A 12,764-nucleotide genomic window follows, 5' to 3' on the forward strand; every position below is an offset into this window, starting at 1 on the left:
AGGGGCTGCTGCCAACGCGCCCTGCCCGCTGCTCTCCGCTCTCCCCGCGGTGTGTGTGGCCGACGAGCTTAGCCCATGGGGGAAAAATAATAATAATAATAAATAATAATAATACTTAAAGAGCCCCTTCCCGCCCCCGGGCTGGCGGCGGCGGCGGCGCTGACGTCACGCGGCGGCGGGCGGGCGCGCGCGCCGCTCCGCTCCGCGCGGGGAGGGGAGAGGGGAGTAAGAGGGAGCGGAGCCCCGCGGCGCATGCGCGCGCGCCCGGGCGGCTGTTGGTGCGGGGCGGCCGTTGGTGCGGGGCGCCCGGGGCCGAGGGTGAGTCGGTGGGGCGGGGGCTGCGGCCGCCGCCCTCCTTCCGAGGGGAGGGGGCTCCCCTTCCCTTTGCTGCTTTCCCCCTGCTTGTGCCCCCTGCCTGCCCTGGCAGCGCCTTGGGAGACCCTGCGGACCTCGGGTGGGGGCTGCGCGGAGCTTGTGTGCGGGCGGGGGGCGGCTTTTCCCGTAGGAAAAACGGGAAAGCGGCGCGGGTGGGGAGGGCAGGAGACGTGAGCGAGCGGGCTGGCAGCGGGGGGAGGCTGCCGAGGAGGAGGCTGCCGGGCGGAGAGCGCTGGGAGCTCCGGCGCCGCGGGTTTGTTGTCGCGCTTGTGCAAGCGAGGGGAGGCCTGGGGTGGGGAGGCGCGAGGCGGGCCGCGGGCTCGGCCCCGTGCTCCCGCGGCGGGCTCCGTGGTGCCTGCGTTCACTGCTAACGCAGCTTTCCCTTTGTCAGAAGAACGGGGTGACTTGTGAAGAATTGGAGCCTGGACCTGTTTTGTTTTGTTTTGTTTTCCTCTGTGGCCTAGCAAGAGGCAGTTTCCTTTCCCAAGCTGCTGGCGTTTTCTTGCCTGGATTCAGTCGTCCTCGGAGGACTGGAGGAATGCAGCTGATAAGTCCGTAAGGTCCCCGTGTGCTTGCAGGCAGCATCAGAAGCTGGCTTCACCTTCTCCACTTGGGCACGGTGGAGTCAGGCCTCTTTTTGTTACCTGCTCTGGATACCCTTTTAGCGGTGCTATAGACCAAAGGAGATGGAAGAAAAGGAACGATGTGACAAGTTCCAGTTGGTACCTTGAGACTAAAGGGATTCCTATCTTTTGATATCTATCTATATATTTTTTTTTTCCTTGAGGGTGGATGCGTGGGAGGGAAAATATCGTGTTTTATGGGGTATGGGTGGAGGGAGGGAAAGTATGTTGCAAATCTTTAAGTGATTAAAACCAGCCATCAGAGAAGATTACAGAATATATTGAAGCACAAGAGGAGGGTTTCTGAGCTGGAAGCAGCACTAGCCTCCAAGAAAAAGGGGCAGTGGGCTGCATTTGTGACTGTGGAGGAAGAAACTTCAGACTCCTTCATTTCTCACCACCTTCTCTTCATCCACCCTACGAGAAAATGAGTTGCGTGCCATGGAAAGGTGACAAGACTAAATCAGACTCACCAGAACCATCCCAGCCACCACCCCTACATATTTACCATGAGAAACAACGTAGGGAGCTGTGTGCCCTCCATGCCCTCAACAATGTCTTCCAGGACAGCAACGCCTTCACTAGGGAAACCCTGCAGGACATTTTTCAGAGGTAGGATGCTCTCAGCAGTGGCAGTGTTAGTTTCCCCTTGGCTCTGTTGTTTGGAGCACTATTCAGAGTTATTTTGGCGGAGGAGTAGAGCAAAGGAGATATTCAAAGTGTACTATGGCTTTGGCCTGAACGTAGCTCACTCTGTCTTTAAAATGTGTTATGTGGTGGCATTATTGTTTTGTTTTCCATGCAGAGATCCTTGCCCTCTCCCTTTTTCTCACTCCTTTTTCAAATTATTCAGGCTTTCAAGTTTGGGTAACAGAGCTCTATTGCATGCACTCTTATGTGATAGCACTTTTGCTTTCTTGCTCACTGCTCTTAATGAATCTTGCACTTGGCTTCCACCTTTTTGCCCTGCCTAATGTAGGTATATTATTTTGGTGTTAATGATGTATCTTGGTGTTGGCCTGGGACAGTTAAGGTGGCAGGAATAATAGATCATCATAAAGCCTCTTGATGTAGTACCACAGCACTTCCAAGAAATTAGAAGCTCTGCAAAGCGAGTGACTCCTTAATCAAGTAATTAAGTGATGTTCTTCAAGTATTGAAATATTATGTTTATCATCTAGTGAGATCATGTGTGCTCTGGCAAATTAGGCTTAATATCAGTAGCTAGATTTCTGTGGCATTGTTAGAAATTTGAAACAAACTAAAAAAAACACTTCTTTTACTGGGTTAAATGTAAATGATCTAATGCAGTCAGTGGATGGTTTATGTTATGCTAAGATGTTCCTGCACTTCTGTGGAAATTCTCCTGGGCATGCGTTTGAGGGTTTTCATGACCTTCATTGGTGAAGCAAAATAATCAAGTATGAAATGGAGTCTCCTCTGATGCTCAACATGCAGGTACTGTAACTATCACATAAGTTAGACTTAAGTATGCATTACTGGCATTTGGTAGCATATTGTGGCTTGTGACGTAGGAAATAAGGCAGAATTGCTGCCATGAAGCATCAAGATCTTTCTGTCATGGATCAAAGTTTGCAGTATTCACAGGCACCTAGAAAATGCAGTCACACTGTTCTGTATTGATGAGTTGGAAGCCATTTGCATCTTCTGCTTTCCTGAAAGTCAGTGGATTTATGGAAGTGGTACTTGACTCATCAAGTACATACGTTCCTTTCTTTGGCTGAAGAACTGTGATGATGGACAGCTTCAAATAACAGATTGAAATTCTGTTTACAATAGCATTGTAAATTAAATTCCTGTTCATGCAGTGAAGCTGACCTGCAGCGCTTTCAAAACACTGTATCTAGTGTAAAAACCCTACAGTTTTGTTCCGGAGCAGGAATTGTCAGAAACTTAATCACAGCTGGATTTCTGTTGGCCTCAAGCAAATAAAGTTGGTTCATGTGGTAGAAATAGTGTGATGGTCTAATTAGCTGGTTTTCATTCGGTTTGGTGAGAGGAATTAGTTTACAGCTTTGAAGTGAAACTTCTTAGAAAGAGTGGGATGGTAACCTTGTCAGACCTCTTGCCTTTGGAGGAAGAACTTGTCTTCATTCCAGACTGGGATTGTTCCACCTTAATATTTAGGCGAAGATATAAGGATTTATTCAACTTGCAAGAGTATGAAAGCAACATAGAAATTCCTCTCAGAAAAGGATGAACTATAAACTCTGGATAAAAATTTCCATTACCTCTTCATCCATTGCATCCATCTTAGATTGTCTTGTATATAGTTCTTTGCTTTGTTTAGGGTGGACTTAGCTGCCCTTTAAATGGTCAATTTTCCATGCATCTCTCCTGCCTTTGTTCTCATTCTGTGTTAATAAATTTGATAAAGGATTGATGAATATTTAGTAAGCTACAGAAATGTTGAGAGGTATAGTGTAAACCTGGCATGGAGAAGGAAATGGAATCATACATAAGTTTAAGCTTTCTCTAACTTTGCCTGTGTCCCTTGAATAATTGAACTACATTGTTTATTAATTTCCTCTTTGCTGTATCCTACTGCATAAAGACCATGTAGGCTGATAATGACGTATGCTAAAACTTTGCCCAAACCCTCTTCTGATTTTACAGCTCTCCTTCTTTCCTCTAATACAAGAAATATATTTTTGATAGCGCTTTAGCACTTTTTTTTTTTTTTTTTCTGGGAAGCAAAAAGGTTTGTTTGCAATTCTATGCACCACTGAGAACATGCAGACAAAAGTTCTTCACTTAAGTCTGTGGGTTGAGACCTGATTTGGGCAAGACAACTGTGTCAGAGCTCATTCCATTAAGATAACGTGCTGACAAAAGTTCCTGGCTTGGAAAGCTATGCCCAGGATTTTGTCGAACTTGCCAGTCTTGCTTTCGCAGTTTAGTCTCTAGATATGAAATTAATTTTGGGAAGGCAGCTTAGTTTCTTTTGTGATCAGAATCCCTTCAATTGTTCTTGGTGACTGTGTGTTTTATTTAGGCATCTGTAAATATGAATGTCTTAAGGCAATTCCTGATGAAAGTTTGCTCACAAATAACAGCCCTTTGAGTTTATTGCCTCTGCCAGTGTGTGCTGTATTTCTGTGGCTTTGGGGCCCCAAGATAAATGCATTCCTTTAGTGCTCAGATAAGCTCTTCTCTGAAAACCTGTGCCACAAGAGGGTGCTTGTGCAACCCGAAGGGCTCTGTCAACTAGAAAACTTCCGTTGTAGCTCGCCAGCTCTCAGAGTTAATAGCTTGAGGCAATGTTCTTGGAGACCTAGTTGGGGTTCAGTGATGTTGCTTTATGGAGGTACTGGAAGCACTAACAAGATACAGTGGAATCTCTGGTTCATAGAATAAAGATTCTACGATACGGAGGTGGGAATCTCTGGTTCTCAGCCTCACTCAGCAGTGTGCAGCAGTAGGATATTAATAGTGTTGTATTTTACCGTGTTGTTTCAGATTCCTCTCCCTTCTGCAGCTAAATCGCCTCTCTAGTCAGTTTACTGCATTGCCTACTCACCTGTCAGAAAACTCTTGGCTAATGCAGCCAGGTACTATTTTTTGCCCTCGTTGATCTGAAACTCCCTCCTCAAAATTGTTTTCTACTTTTTGTCAAATGTCAGGGGAGGAAAGCAGAGGACTGAGGTGTTCTCACTGACCAAAGTTTGCCTGCAGTTTGCTAAAGGCCAAGCAGGCAGCGTGTAGGAAGATGGTGAGTTTTGAGGGGCAGCGCACAGGAGGAAGAGGCAGGTGAAACTTGGTTGCCCAAGTGGTGGGAAGCATCTGAACTTTGTGCCGACAGAGCTAATGGAGCCCTGGCCAATCAAATGAGCAGTGAATGCACTTCAACCAAAGTGATCTTGGGGCTGACTTTCCTCAGTTTTGCATTGCACGTCACTGCTGTTGGGCCCTCCTGCTTTTCCTCTGCACTTGTTTTTCCTAGATGTAGAAGCCCACTTGCCTTTTTTCCCTCTCTCTTTTTTTTTTTTTTACTTTTTAATAACTCACCCCTCCTTCATTTCCCGTTCTTAAAAGGGAAACACAATACAAATGACTGAGGTTTTTGCTGTGTGTATTGTCTTGCATCCGTCATCCACATCTGTACAACAATTACATCTTATATTTTGAATGTAACAAAATGGATTGAGATTCTGGAATTTTAGATGCTACAGTAATGCAAGTGATGTCTAGCCAAGGTTCTGAATAAAAGTTTAGAAGATGTATTTGCAATAAGGTTAGCTATTAAGTTACCAATAGCAATGGATTTTATTATTTTATAGCAATGGCAATATAATGCTTTAGAAAACTATGTCTTAATATTGTTTTGTTTATGAAGGTGGGAGGGGATACCTAGTTCTTTCTGCATCCAGGCTACGCTGGCTTTTATGATCCTCAGCTTGTCTTAAAGATTGATGCTGACTATTAAACTCTTCAAACTGTAATATCTGTTATTCTGAATGGCAAACTGACATTGAAGAAAAAATAATTGAAGCATTAATTCAGAAGCACCAGTTCCGGAGGAAAAAAGCTTTCTGTTTTGCAGTCTCTCTTGCATCAAAGCTAGGATCTTTAGAGATTTCATACATCAAAGTTGTTCTTAATGCATTATTTAGGCCTTTCAGCCTCTTTGCCTGAGGGCATAAGAGGGAAATGGAGTAGTTCATGTATTAAAGAAAAACTGAATACAGGATTTGAGTTATTAATACATGAACTAGCCCCTTCCAGCCCTGGATCTGATAGGGAGATGAAACTGGGATGTGGGCCCCATAAACAGTCCCCTGTTTTCTTTGCAGGCTCTCTCCCAACACCATGGTGACACCCCACAAGAAGAGTATGCTGGGGAATGGCAACTACGACGTGAACGTCATCATGGCAGCGCTGCAGACCAAGGGCTATGAAGCGGTTTGGTGGGACAAGCGCAGGTACTGAGAAGTGGTGCAGCTGGGAAGCTTCTGGAGACACTGTTCACAAAACAAGGAAGAGATGCTGCGGAAGTACCAAAATGTAATCTTACTGTTGTCTGTTTCCTCTGCTGTTTCAGAGATGTTAATGTCATTGCCCTGTCTAATGTGATGGGCTTCATCATGAATCTACCCTCCAGCCTTTGCTGGGGTCCCTTGAAGCTCCCCCTCAAACGACAGCACTGGATCTGTGTCCGGGAGGTGGGAGGCACCTACTACAACCTCGACTCCAAACTCAAGATGCCCGAGTGGATTGGAGGTGAAAGTGAGCTCAGGTGGAGATATATATATATATACTTTTTGTTTTCTTTTTATCCTAGCCTTCTTCAAATTCTTTCCTGACGGAAGTGGAGAATCTGTCCTTAAAAAAATAGTGCTTGAGATCTTTATGGCTGAATTCCAAGAGCGAAAATTAATGAGTAGTGAGATTTTTGTGCCTCCATGTCAGCTTATGTCCATTTTGCCTAAAACTAGGGAAATGCTTTAGCCAATAGCTCAGTAGAGCCTGACTTTATCTTTTACATGGCTGTCTCTGTCACTGCAATGAATGTAGAGGTCAGGTCTGATAGCTAGCTGAGCTGCCTCTCTGTGAGATGTGAGATTACCAGCCAGCCTTTACCTCTTTGCTAGTGGGGTGTGTGTCTCTATGTTGCCAATAAAAATCCTTCCAAATGAAAAGTGCAGCTGCAGCCTTATTCTTGACAGCAGTAAAAGCTGCTTGCTAGGAAGAGTTTGCCTGTATTGCATTTCTTGCTCGACTCTGCTTTCTCCTTCAAACTTAACACAAGATTGCTGATATAACTTGCTTTGATTGTAAAAGACAACCTATTCCTAACTGTTATTTACCTCCATCTCATCTTCTTCGACAGTTACACTAGCAGCTTTGCTGTCTCAGGCTTGTTCTAATGTAAGGGTTGCATGTGAGCCGTATTTGCAGAATCTGCCTTGCCTTTAAATCCTTGGTAAAGTGAATGCAACCCTGTTGTGAACTTCTGGGATAAAGTAGTACAATTCTTTAAAATCCACCAGCAGCTATGCAGATTATCCTGGGTACACTGCTTATCGGCAAGCAATAAAGACTTCCTTTATAGATAATTTTAGAAGTCTGGGCTGAAAGATACTAGAGAAAACTTAGATCTGACTTGCATAATTATTGAAGACAATCCAAGTTTCTTATTGGAAAAGGCTTAGAGGCAAAGAGGCACTGCAGAACCAATTCAAATCCCAGGTCATGTGCTGCTGCTATTTGATAAGAACATCTAAATGATGATTTTCTCACAAGTGTTCCAGATTGGTTGGAATTATTTTGTAACACAGTGAGGTTCTTTAACTTGGAGACCTGAAGGAACCAAACTTCTAAATTCTATTCTGTTTTGGTCACCTCAAGAGAACAAAATGTCCTTGGAAAAATTGGAAAGTGACATCTGTATACTCAGTTAAGGAGGTTAAGATCATGTCCAGTTCATTCTACAATAACTTGCTTGGTGGAAGTGTTTTGGATTCATTAGAGTTTAATGTGCATTTTGTTCAAAGATAACTAAAAGTGCAGGGGAATTCTTTCACATTTCTTGTGTTTGCATGGTTAGTAAACAGGAGTCTTGAAGTTCTGTATGTGGGAAGGGCCGTTACTATATTTTGGAGGAAAAAAATTAAAGAGCTCCATGTTCAGTAGTTTATTTCTGTTTCTCACTCCCATAGGAAATTTTTGAAACACCAGCTGAGAGGAAAAAACTGTGAACTGCTGCTGGTGGTGCCCGAGGAGGTGGAAGCACATCAGAGCTGGAGAGCTGACGTGTGACATGACCTGGACCAACTCTATCCTCTCACTACAGCTCTTCCCCCTCACCAACCCCCCAACGTTCTGCAGCCTGGATAACGGGTGCCCCCGGTCTTCTCTTCTGGAACTTGCTTTTGTTTGGCTCTTTTCTTTCTTCTTGGTGCAATAGGGCAGTGACATAGGATATTGGGGAAGGTGTTGGTGGGGGGAGAGAATTAATGGCAGAGTGGAGGAAACTGGAAGCCAATCACTTTAATTGCAAAGGCAAATGAGCTGCATGCTCTCAAGTTAACTAGAATGCAGTGTGCTCTTCAAAACAGGGCGTTGAGGCCAAGGTGCCTGGAGTTTGCTGGTCTCCCCCTCCCCACGCCTTGCAAGGCTGTGTGTGGACACTGCTCCTGCTGGGGCTCACACCTGCTGCTCTGGCTGGAGTTTGTCTAGAGGAAGTGTGGGGCCAAGCACCCTCCTCATCTTCATGAGCCTCTCCCTCCAAAACAGCTGTGAAGATGTTTGCAATTCAAAAGGGTCTCTCAGGACACTTTCAAACACTAAGAGTATACTGTGCTCAGCACAGCTCTACTGCTTTGGGATGGTTCTTGCCAGGAGTTAAAGGACAATAACAAAAACGATGTCATCTTTCAAGAAACTCTTTGGGTAGGTGGAGGATTCTACCACAGTATCTCCAAGGATTTATGTACATAGCGGAGCAGTGGTTTGGCAATATGTGGCTGGCAAGAGCAGTGTGGAAACAGTAGCACAGGCTAAATGAGGAATCTGGAGTTTCTGAACTGAGAAAGGCTGTGTCCTGTTTGGGTTTCTCTGCAGTGTTGGGTGTTTTTGTTCTCTTTAACATTTGATGATCTTCTGGTTTCCTGCATGGTTACCTGGTAGTTTAGGGGTTGCTTGAAGAAAGGAATAAAACTGAGGGGGATTGGAGAGGAATTCATTGCCTGTTGTTCTCTTTCCAGAAATCCAACCTGCAGTAGCTAAAGTCACACAAACTGTCCCAAAAGGAAGCCTTTCTCAAAGGAAGACTTTCTCTAAGCGAGCTCAAGTTCTGAAGGAAACTCAGCTGAGGATGGAAGCCTTTATAATGGGCACTTTCTCCCTCTTTATAGCTCGTAGTAGCTAGTGTGGGAGACGCACAGGGTCCAACTCAAGTCAATGGGCATTAGGGACACTCCGGCACAGTCACTGAACCAAGTTCTTTTTGGTGACTGACAAACATTCCGTTGTGTCACTTTTTCTCCTTTCCTTCCTGGGAAAAGTGACTAGATGGGGAGACTGTAACCAGAGGCTCCATCTGCTGTTTCCCTGTAACCTGGGTGATCTTTAGCTCAGTTACTCCTTCCTCAGCAGAGTGAGGAAATGCTGCAGTTTGGATGGGATTAATGTGTTGAGAGCTCCCTGGCTGTCTGTTCCCTCCCTGACACATCCGATGTCTTCTCTTTTTAACTGGTACTGCCAGCAGAGTAGAGGAGCTGAGGGATCCTGCTCCATTCAGAGTGAAACTCATTGCTGGTGTTTGAGCTTTTGAAAAGAGGGTGGTTTTAACTACTTTTTTTCTGAAGTTCCTTGAAAGATCAGCAATATGTGAGCTGGTGTTTGAAGCGGGAGACCACCAAAATGGGGCTTTAGCAGAAAAGGGGCCCTGTGGCAGCAGGACAGGGATGGCGGGTGCTGACGCCTGGACATCCAGCAGCGCCATCTCGGAGTCTTTTTGAGCACAGCCACCTGAAGACAAGGCCAAATGGCTCTTATGTTTTAAAAAACTTATTGTTTCTATAAAAAGTCCTGTTAACACATTCCAACGACCAATACCAGCTGGTAACATTTTTAAACACTTTACAAGCAGAGTGCAAGGGGTGTAGGCATTCTGCTCATGACTTGAAGCCATTTCTTCAAGAGGGGAAGGAGAAAAATGAATCTCAACAGCAACATATTCTATGTTGATTAAAAGCGCACTTTGAAGAAACTCCGTTTGCATGAAAACTGCAAGCCAATGGATCAGTGCACAATATGCAACTATGTTTTAAAATTCTTTGGGGCTACTTTCCTCTCCTTGTATGTCAGCACCTTTCCTGTGGGGGAAATTACTGTGATCCAGCTGCTCAGGTAAAGGGAAACTGCATGATCACATCCTGCTGGGAAGCAGCGCTGCAGTGACAGACAGCGGGGGCAAACCAATCCAGGCCCCCCCCACTGGGGAGCGGAGAAGCCCACATTTGTTTTCTTGCTTGTTTGGTTTTGTTAGAACCTCGTCTGGGTTTGTTTACAGAGATGTATTTTGTTTAACCAAATATTAAAAATGGAAAAGTTTCCATATAAATGTCCTATCACTTCTGTATGTTTAACTGAATTGTTCTGTAACAAAGTATGTAAAGGAAAAATAAATTTTTTTCTTTGGTTATAAAACTGGAAGTTGGTCTCTTAGAGTGAGGTAGAATTGGAATAGAGGCGCCACCTGCCATACTGTGCCATGAGGCAAGAAAGGAACTGAGCCTCTCAACAGACATCTAGTAAAATCACACTTTTCGGGTTGAATTTATTTAATATTCAATACAAAAAAAAAAAAGGCATCAGATCAGCATAGATGTGATGATCTTCAAGCCAGTCTGCTGCTCTCTTGGTATTCACGCGCACACACACACATGCATGAAACTGCAGTGAACGCATCTGCACCCACGTCTTCCCAGAGACTCCTTTCCCCAGGCACAGATGCCTGCTGCCCTTCCTTCTCTTTGCCTCCTCCTCCTCCTCTCCCTGATGTCCTTTGGCCTTGTGGTAGCCAGCAAGGATTTTTCTTCGGATTGATGACTTGAAGCCTGACTTGCACCCCAGCATGGAATTTTTTTAATAACTGTTATTTGAGTGGACAGGAGTCTCGAAGAGAAACTCCTTTTCAAGTCTTTGTAACTGGTTGTGACATACTGATCAAATAAAAGACTTGTGACTTCTATGGGGGAAGAACGCAGACAGGAGCCATCATCAGGTCCAGAGAGGAGACTTCCCTCTACATTATGAATAGGTTAATGTCCCAAAGTACAGCCAAAAATAAAAACAAACAAAAATGCCCTGGCCCAACAAATCAACAGTTCAATCTATCATAATCTCAAGGTCTTCCCACATGATACAAATCCAGCGCAGCCTCTCCAAATTAAATTTTTCCAGGAAAAGGAGGCAGGGCCCCTGGCATTCCCCCGGAAAGCCCTGTGTTGGGCCCTAGTAGAATCTGTAAGAGAAGAAGCCAGGTCAGTTAAAGAGCTACAAAGAGGAGCAGCCTGCTCCAGAGAGCTGCAGATACAAAGTGCGGCAGTGCTGGGGGGATCCACCCGATTACTCATGGAAATGGCAGGGGATACAAAAGCACCCTTTGTATCTCAAATACAAAGCAGAGGAGACACAGGAGGGGGAAGACGCAGAAGAGCACAGGCAGCACCCTAGGCCTCCATTTCCATTTGTTCTGGATGAACCTCCTGACAGCAGTGGGAATTCTCCTCTCTTTGACCACCTGGATTTACACTGTCACCTCTGCACTGCCATTAACCATAAAAACAGACTTGCGCTTCCTCCAGCAAGGGGAAGAATCCGATCAGAGCATCTAGGCAGGGGGATGAATGGGACTGCAACACGTAACAACTGACCCTCTTCCTGTTTTTCTGCTCCTGGATAACCACAGGGGCAGGCAGGTAACTGGAGCCTGTGGCTGGACCATGGCTGGGGAGGGCCCTGGCACTCTGGCCTCACCTGTCGTTGCTGCAGCTGCTGCTGCTGCTCCATCTGCAGCTTTTCGGTTTCAAATACCACGGGAAGAACCAGAATCATGAAGGAGGTGGTCCCGATCCACAGAGCTGCCCTGGAGAACCTGGGAAGGAAAAGGAGAAGGGGAAAAAAAAAAGAAAAAAAAAACGAGAAAGAAAGAAGGAAAGAAAGAAAGAAAGAAGCACCCTAGAAATACGGTTCAGTCGAGAAACAAGCTCGGCTGCCTCCTGGGGGCCAGACTCGTGCGCGTGCCCCTTCCTGCCCTCCAGAGGAGCCTTCTCGCGGTTTCTCCCTCCCGAGCGGCGCATCCCGAGCGCGGGCAGGGCCGCTGGGGCCGAGGCCCCGCCGCCGCCGCCGCCCCCTCCCCGTGCCCAGGCCCCCGCCGGTGCCGCCCCCCTCACCTGTACATCTTCTGCGCTACCGACAGCGAGAGGTCGAAGGTGGCGCCGGCGGCGGAGCGGACGCTCTCGGGGAACATCTCGGTGAGGCCCCACAGACGCTCCGCCAGCGTCTCGTCCAGCTGCGGGCAGCGGCGGCGCGTCAGGCCCGGCGCGGCCGCCGCGGCCACCCCGCCCGCCTGGCCCGGCCCGGCCCCGCTACCTCCTCGTCGTCGTCCTCCTCCTCCTCCAGCTCGTCCTCCAGCTCCTCGGCCTTGCCCGGGCCGCCCTTGGGCAGCAGCTCCTCAGCGGACAGCGACGCGGCGGCGGCCATGACAGCGCGGCGAGCGGTGAAGGGGCGCGCGGGCGGCCGCACCGGAAGAGCGGCCCGGGTGGCGGCGGGCGGCGCGCGGGGGCGGCAGCGGCCCCTGGCGGCCGGAGGGCGCGGGCGCCGCCACCGGGGGGTGAACCTGCTCCGTGTCCCGCTCACGCGTGTCCCGCTCACGCGTGTCCCGCTCACGCGTGTCCCGCTCACGCGTGTCCCGCTCACGCGTGTCCCGCCCGTGTTCGCAGGGAAGGGAGCGTTTTACCGGGTTCTCATTAGAAAATGCAGTCCCTAGAACTCGACTGCTGAGGAAAGGTAACGAGGTACACGGCAAACTGTGTGGCGTCGTTTACTGTAGCACTGCAACACCCGTCCTGCCGCAGGAGCAACACCACGCAATACTGTAGGTATGTACTGTCACTCACTGTCCCGTGGGACAAACTATCTACATTATATATACACAGTACCAACATACATAGTACCAACTATACATAGCATAACTATATATCGAGTACCAACACAACCCTGTTGTCCACACGAGCT

The 12,764-nt window shown here is 47.1% G+C and overlaps 2 protein-coding genes across 3 annotated transcripts; one reads left to right on the forward strand and one right to left on the reverse strand.

Moving 5' to 3' along the window:
- The first annotated feature begins 660 nt into the window (after positions 1-660).
- JOSD1 (Josephin domain containing 1) lies at positions 661-8,343 on the forward strand. 2 transcript variants are annotated; one of them, XM_088531865.1, is made up of 5 exons: positions 661-1,097; positions 1,423-1,610; positions 5,813-5,941; positions 6,061-6,255; positions 7,679-8,343. In XM_088531865.1, the coding sequence occupies exons 1-5, from the start codon at positions 1,062-1,064 to the stop codon at positions 7,776-7,778; spliced, it is 648 nt and encodes a 215-aa protein (XP_088387991.1). In that variant the 5' UTR covers positions 661-1,061; the 3' UTR covers positions 7,779-8,343. The 2 variants fall into 2 exon arrangements, with proteins under 2 accessions (XP_088387991.1, XP_010218396.1); XM_010220094.2 differs by having other exon boundaries at positions 664-1,097; positions 1,255-1,610.
- Positions 8,344-10,288: 1,945 nt separating this feature from the next.
- On the reverse strand, positions 10,289-12,281 carry TOMM22 (translocase of outer mitochondrial membrane 22). Its single transcript, XM_088531866.1, has 4 exons — positions 12,120-12,281; positions 11,921-12,039; positions 11,505-11,622; positions 10,289-10,989 (listed from the first exon to the last, which is right to left on the reverse strand). Exons 1-4 carry the CDS (start codon positions 12,228-12,230, stop codon positions 10,915-10,917), a joined length of 423 nt encoding a protein of 140 aa, XP_088387992.1. The 5' UTR covers positions 12,231-12,281; the 3' UTR covers positions 10,289-10,914.
- Between the last annotated feature and the right edge of the window lie 483 nt (positions 12,282-12,764).

The sequence above is a fragment of the Tinamus guttatus genome, unplaced genomic scaffold (genome assembly GCF_059628265.1).
Source record: "Tinamus guttatus ecotype Peru unplaced genomic scaffold, ASM5962826v1 Tinamus_guttatus_pri_ptg000439l, whole genome shotgun sequence".
Classification (NCBI taxonomy): domain Eukaryota; kingdom Metazoa; phylum Chordata; class Aves; order Tinamiformes; family Tinamidae; genus Tinamus; species Tinamus guttatus.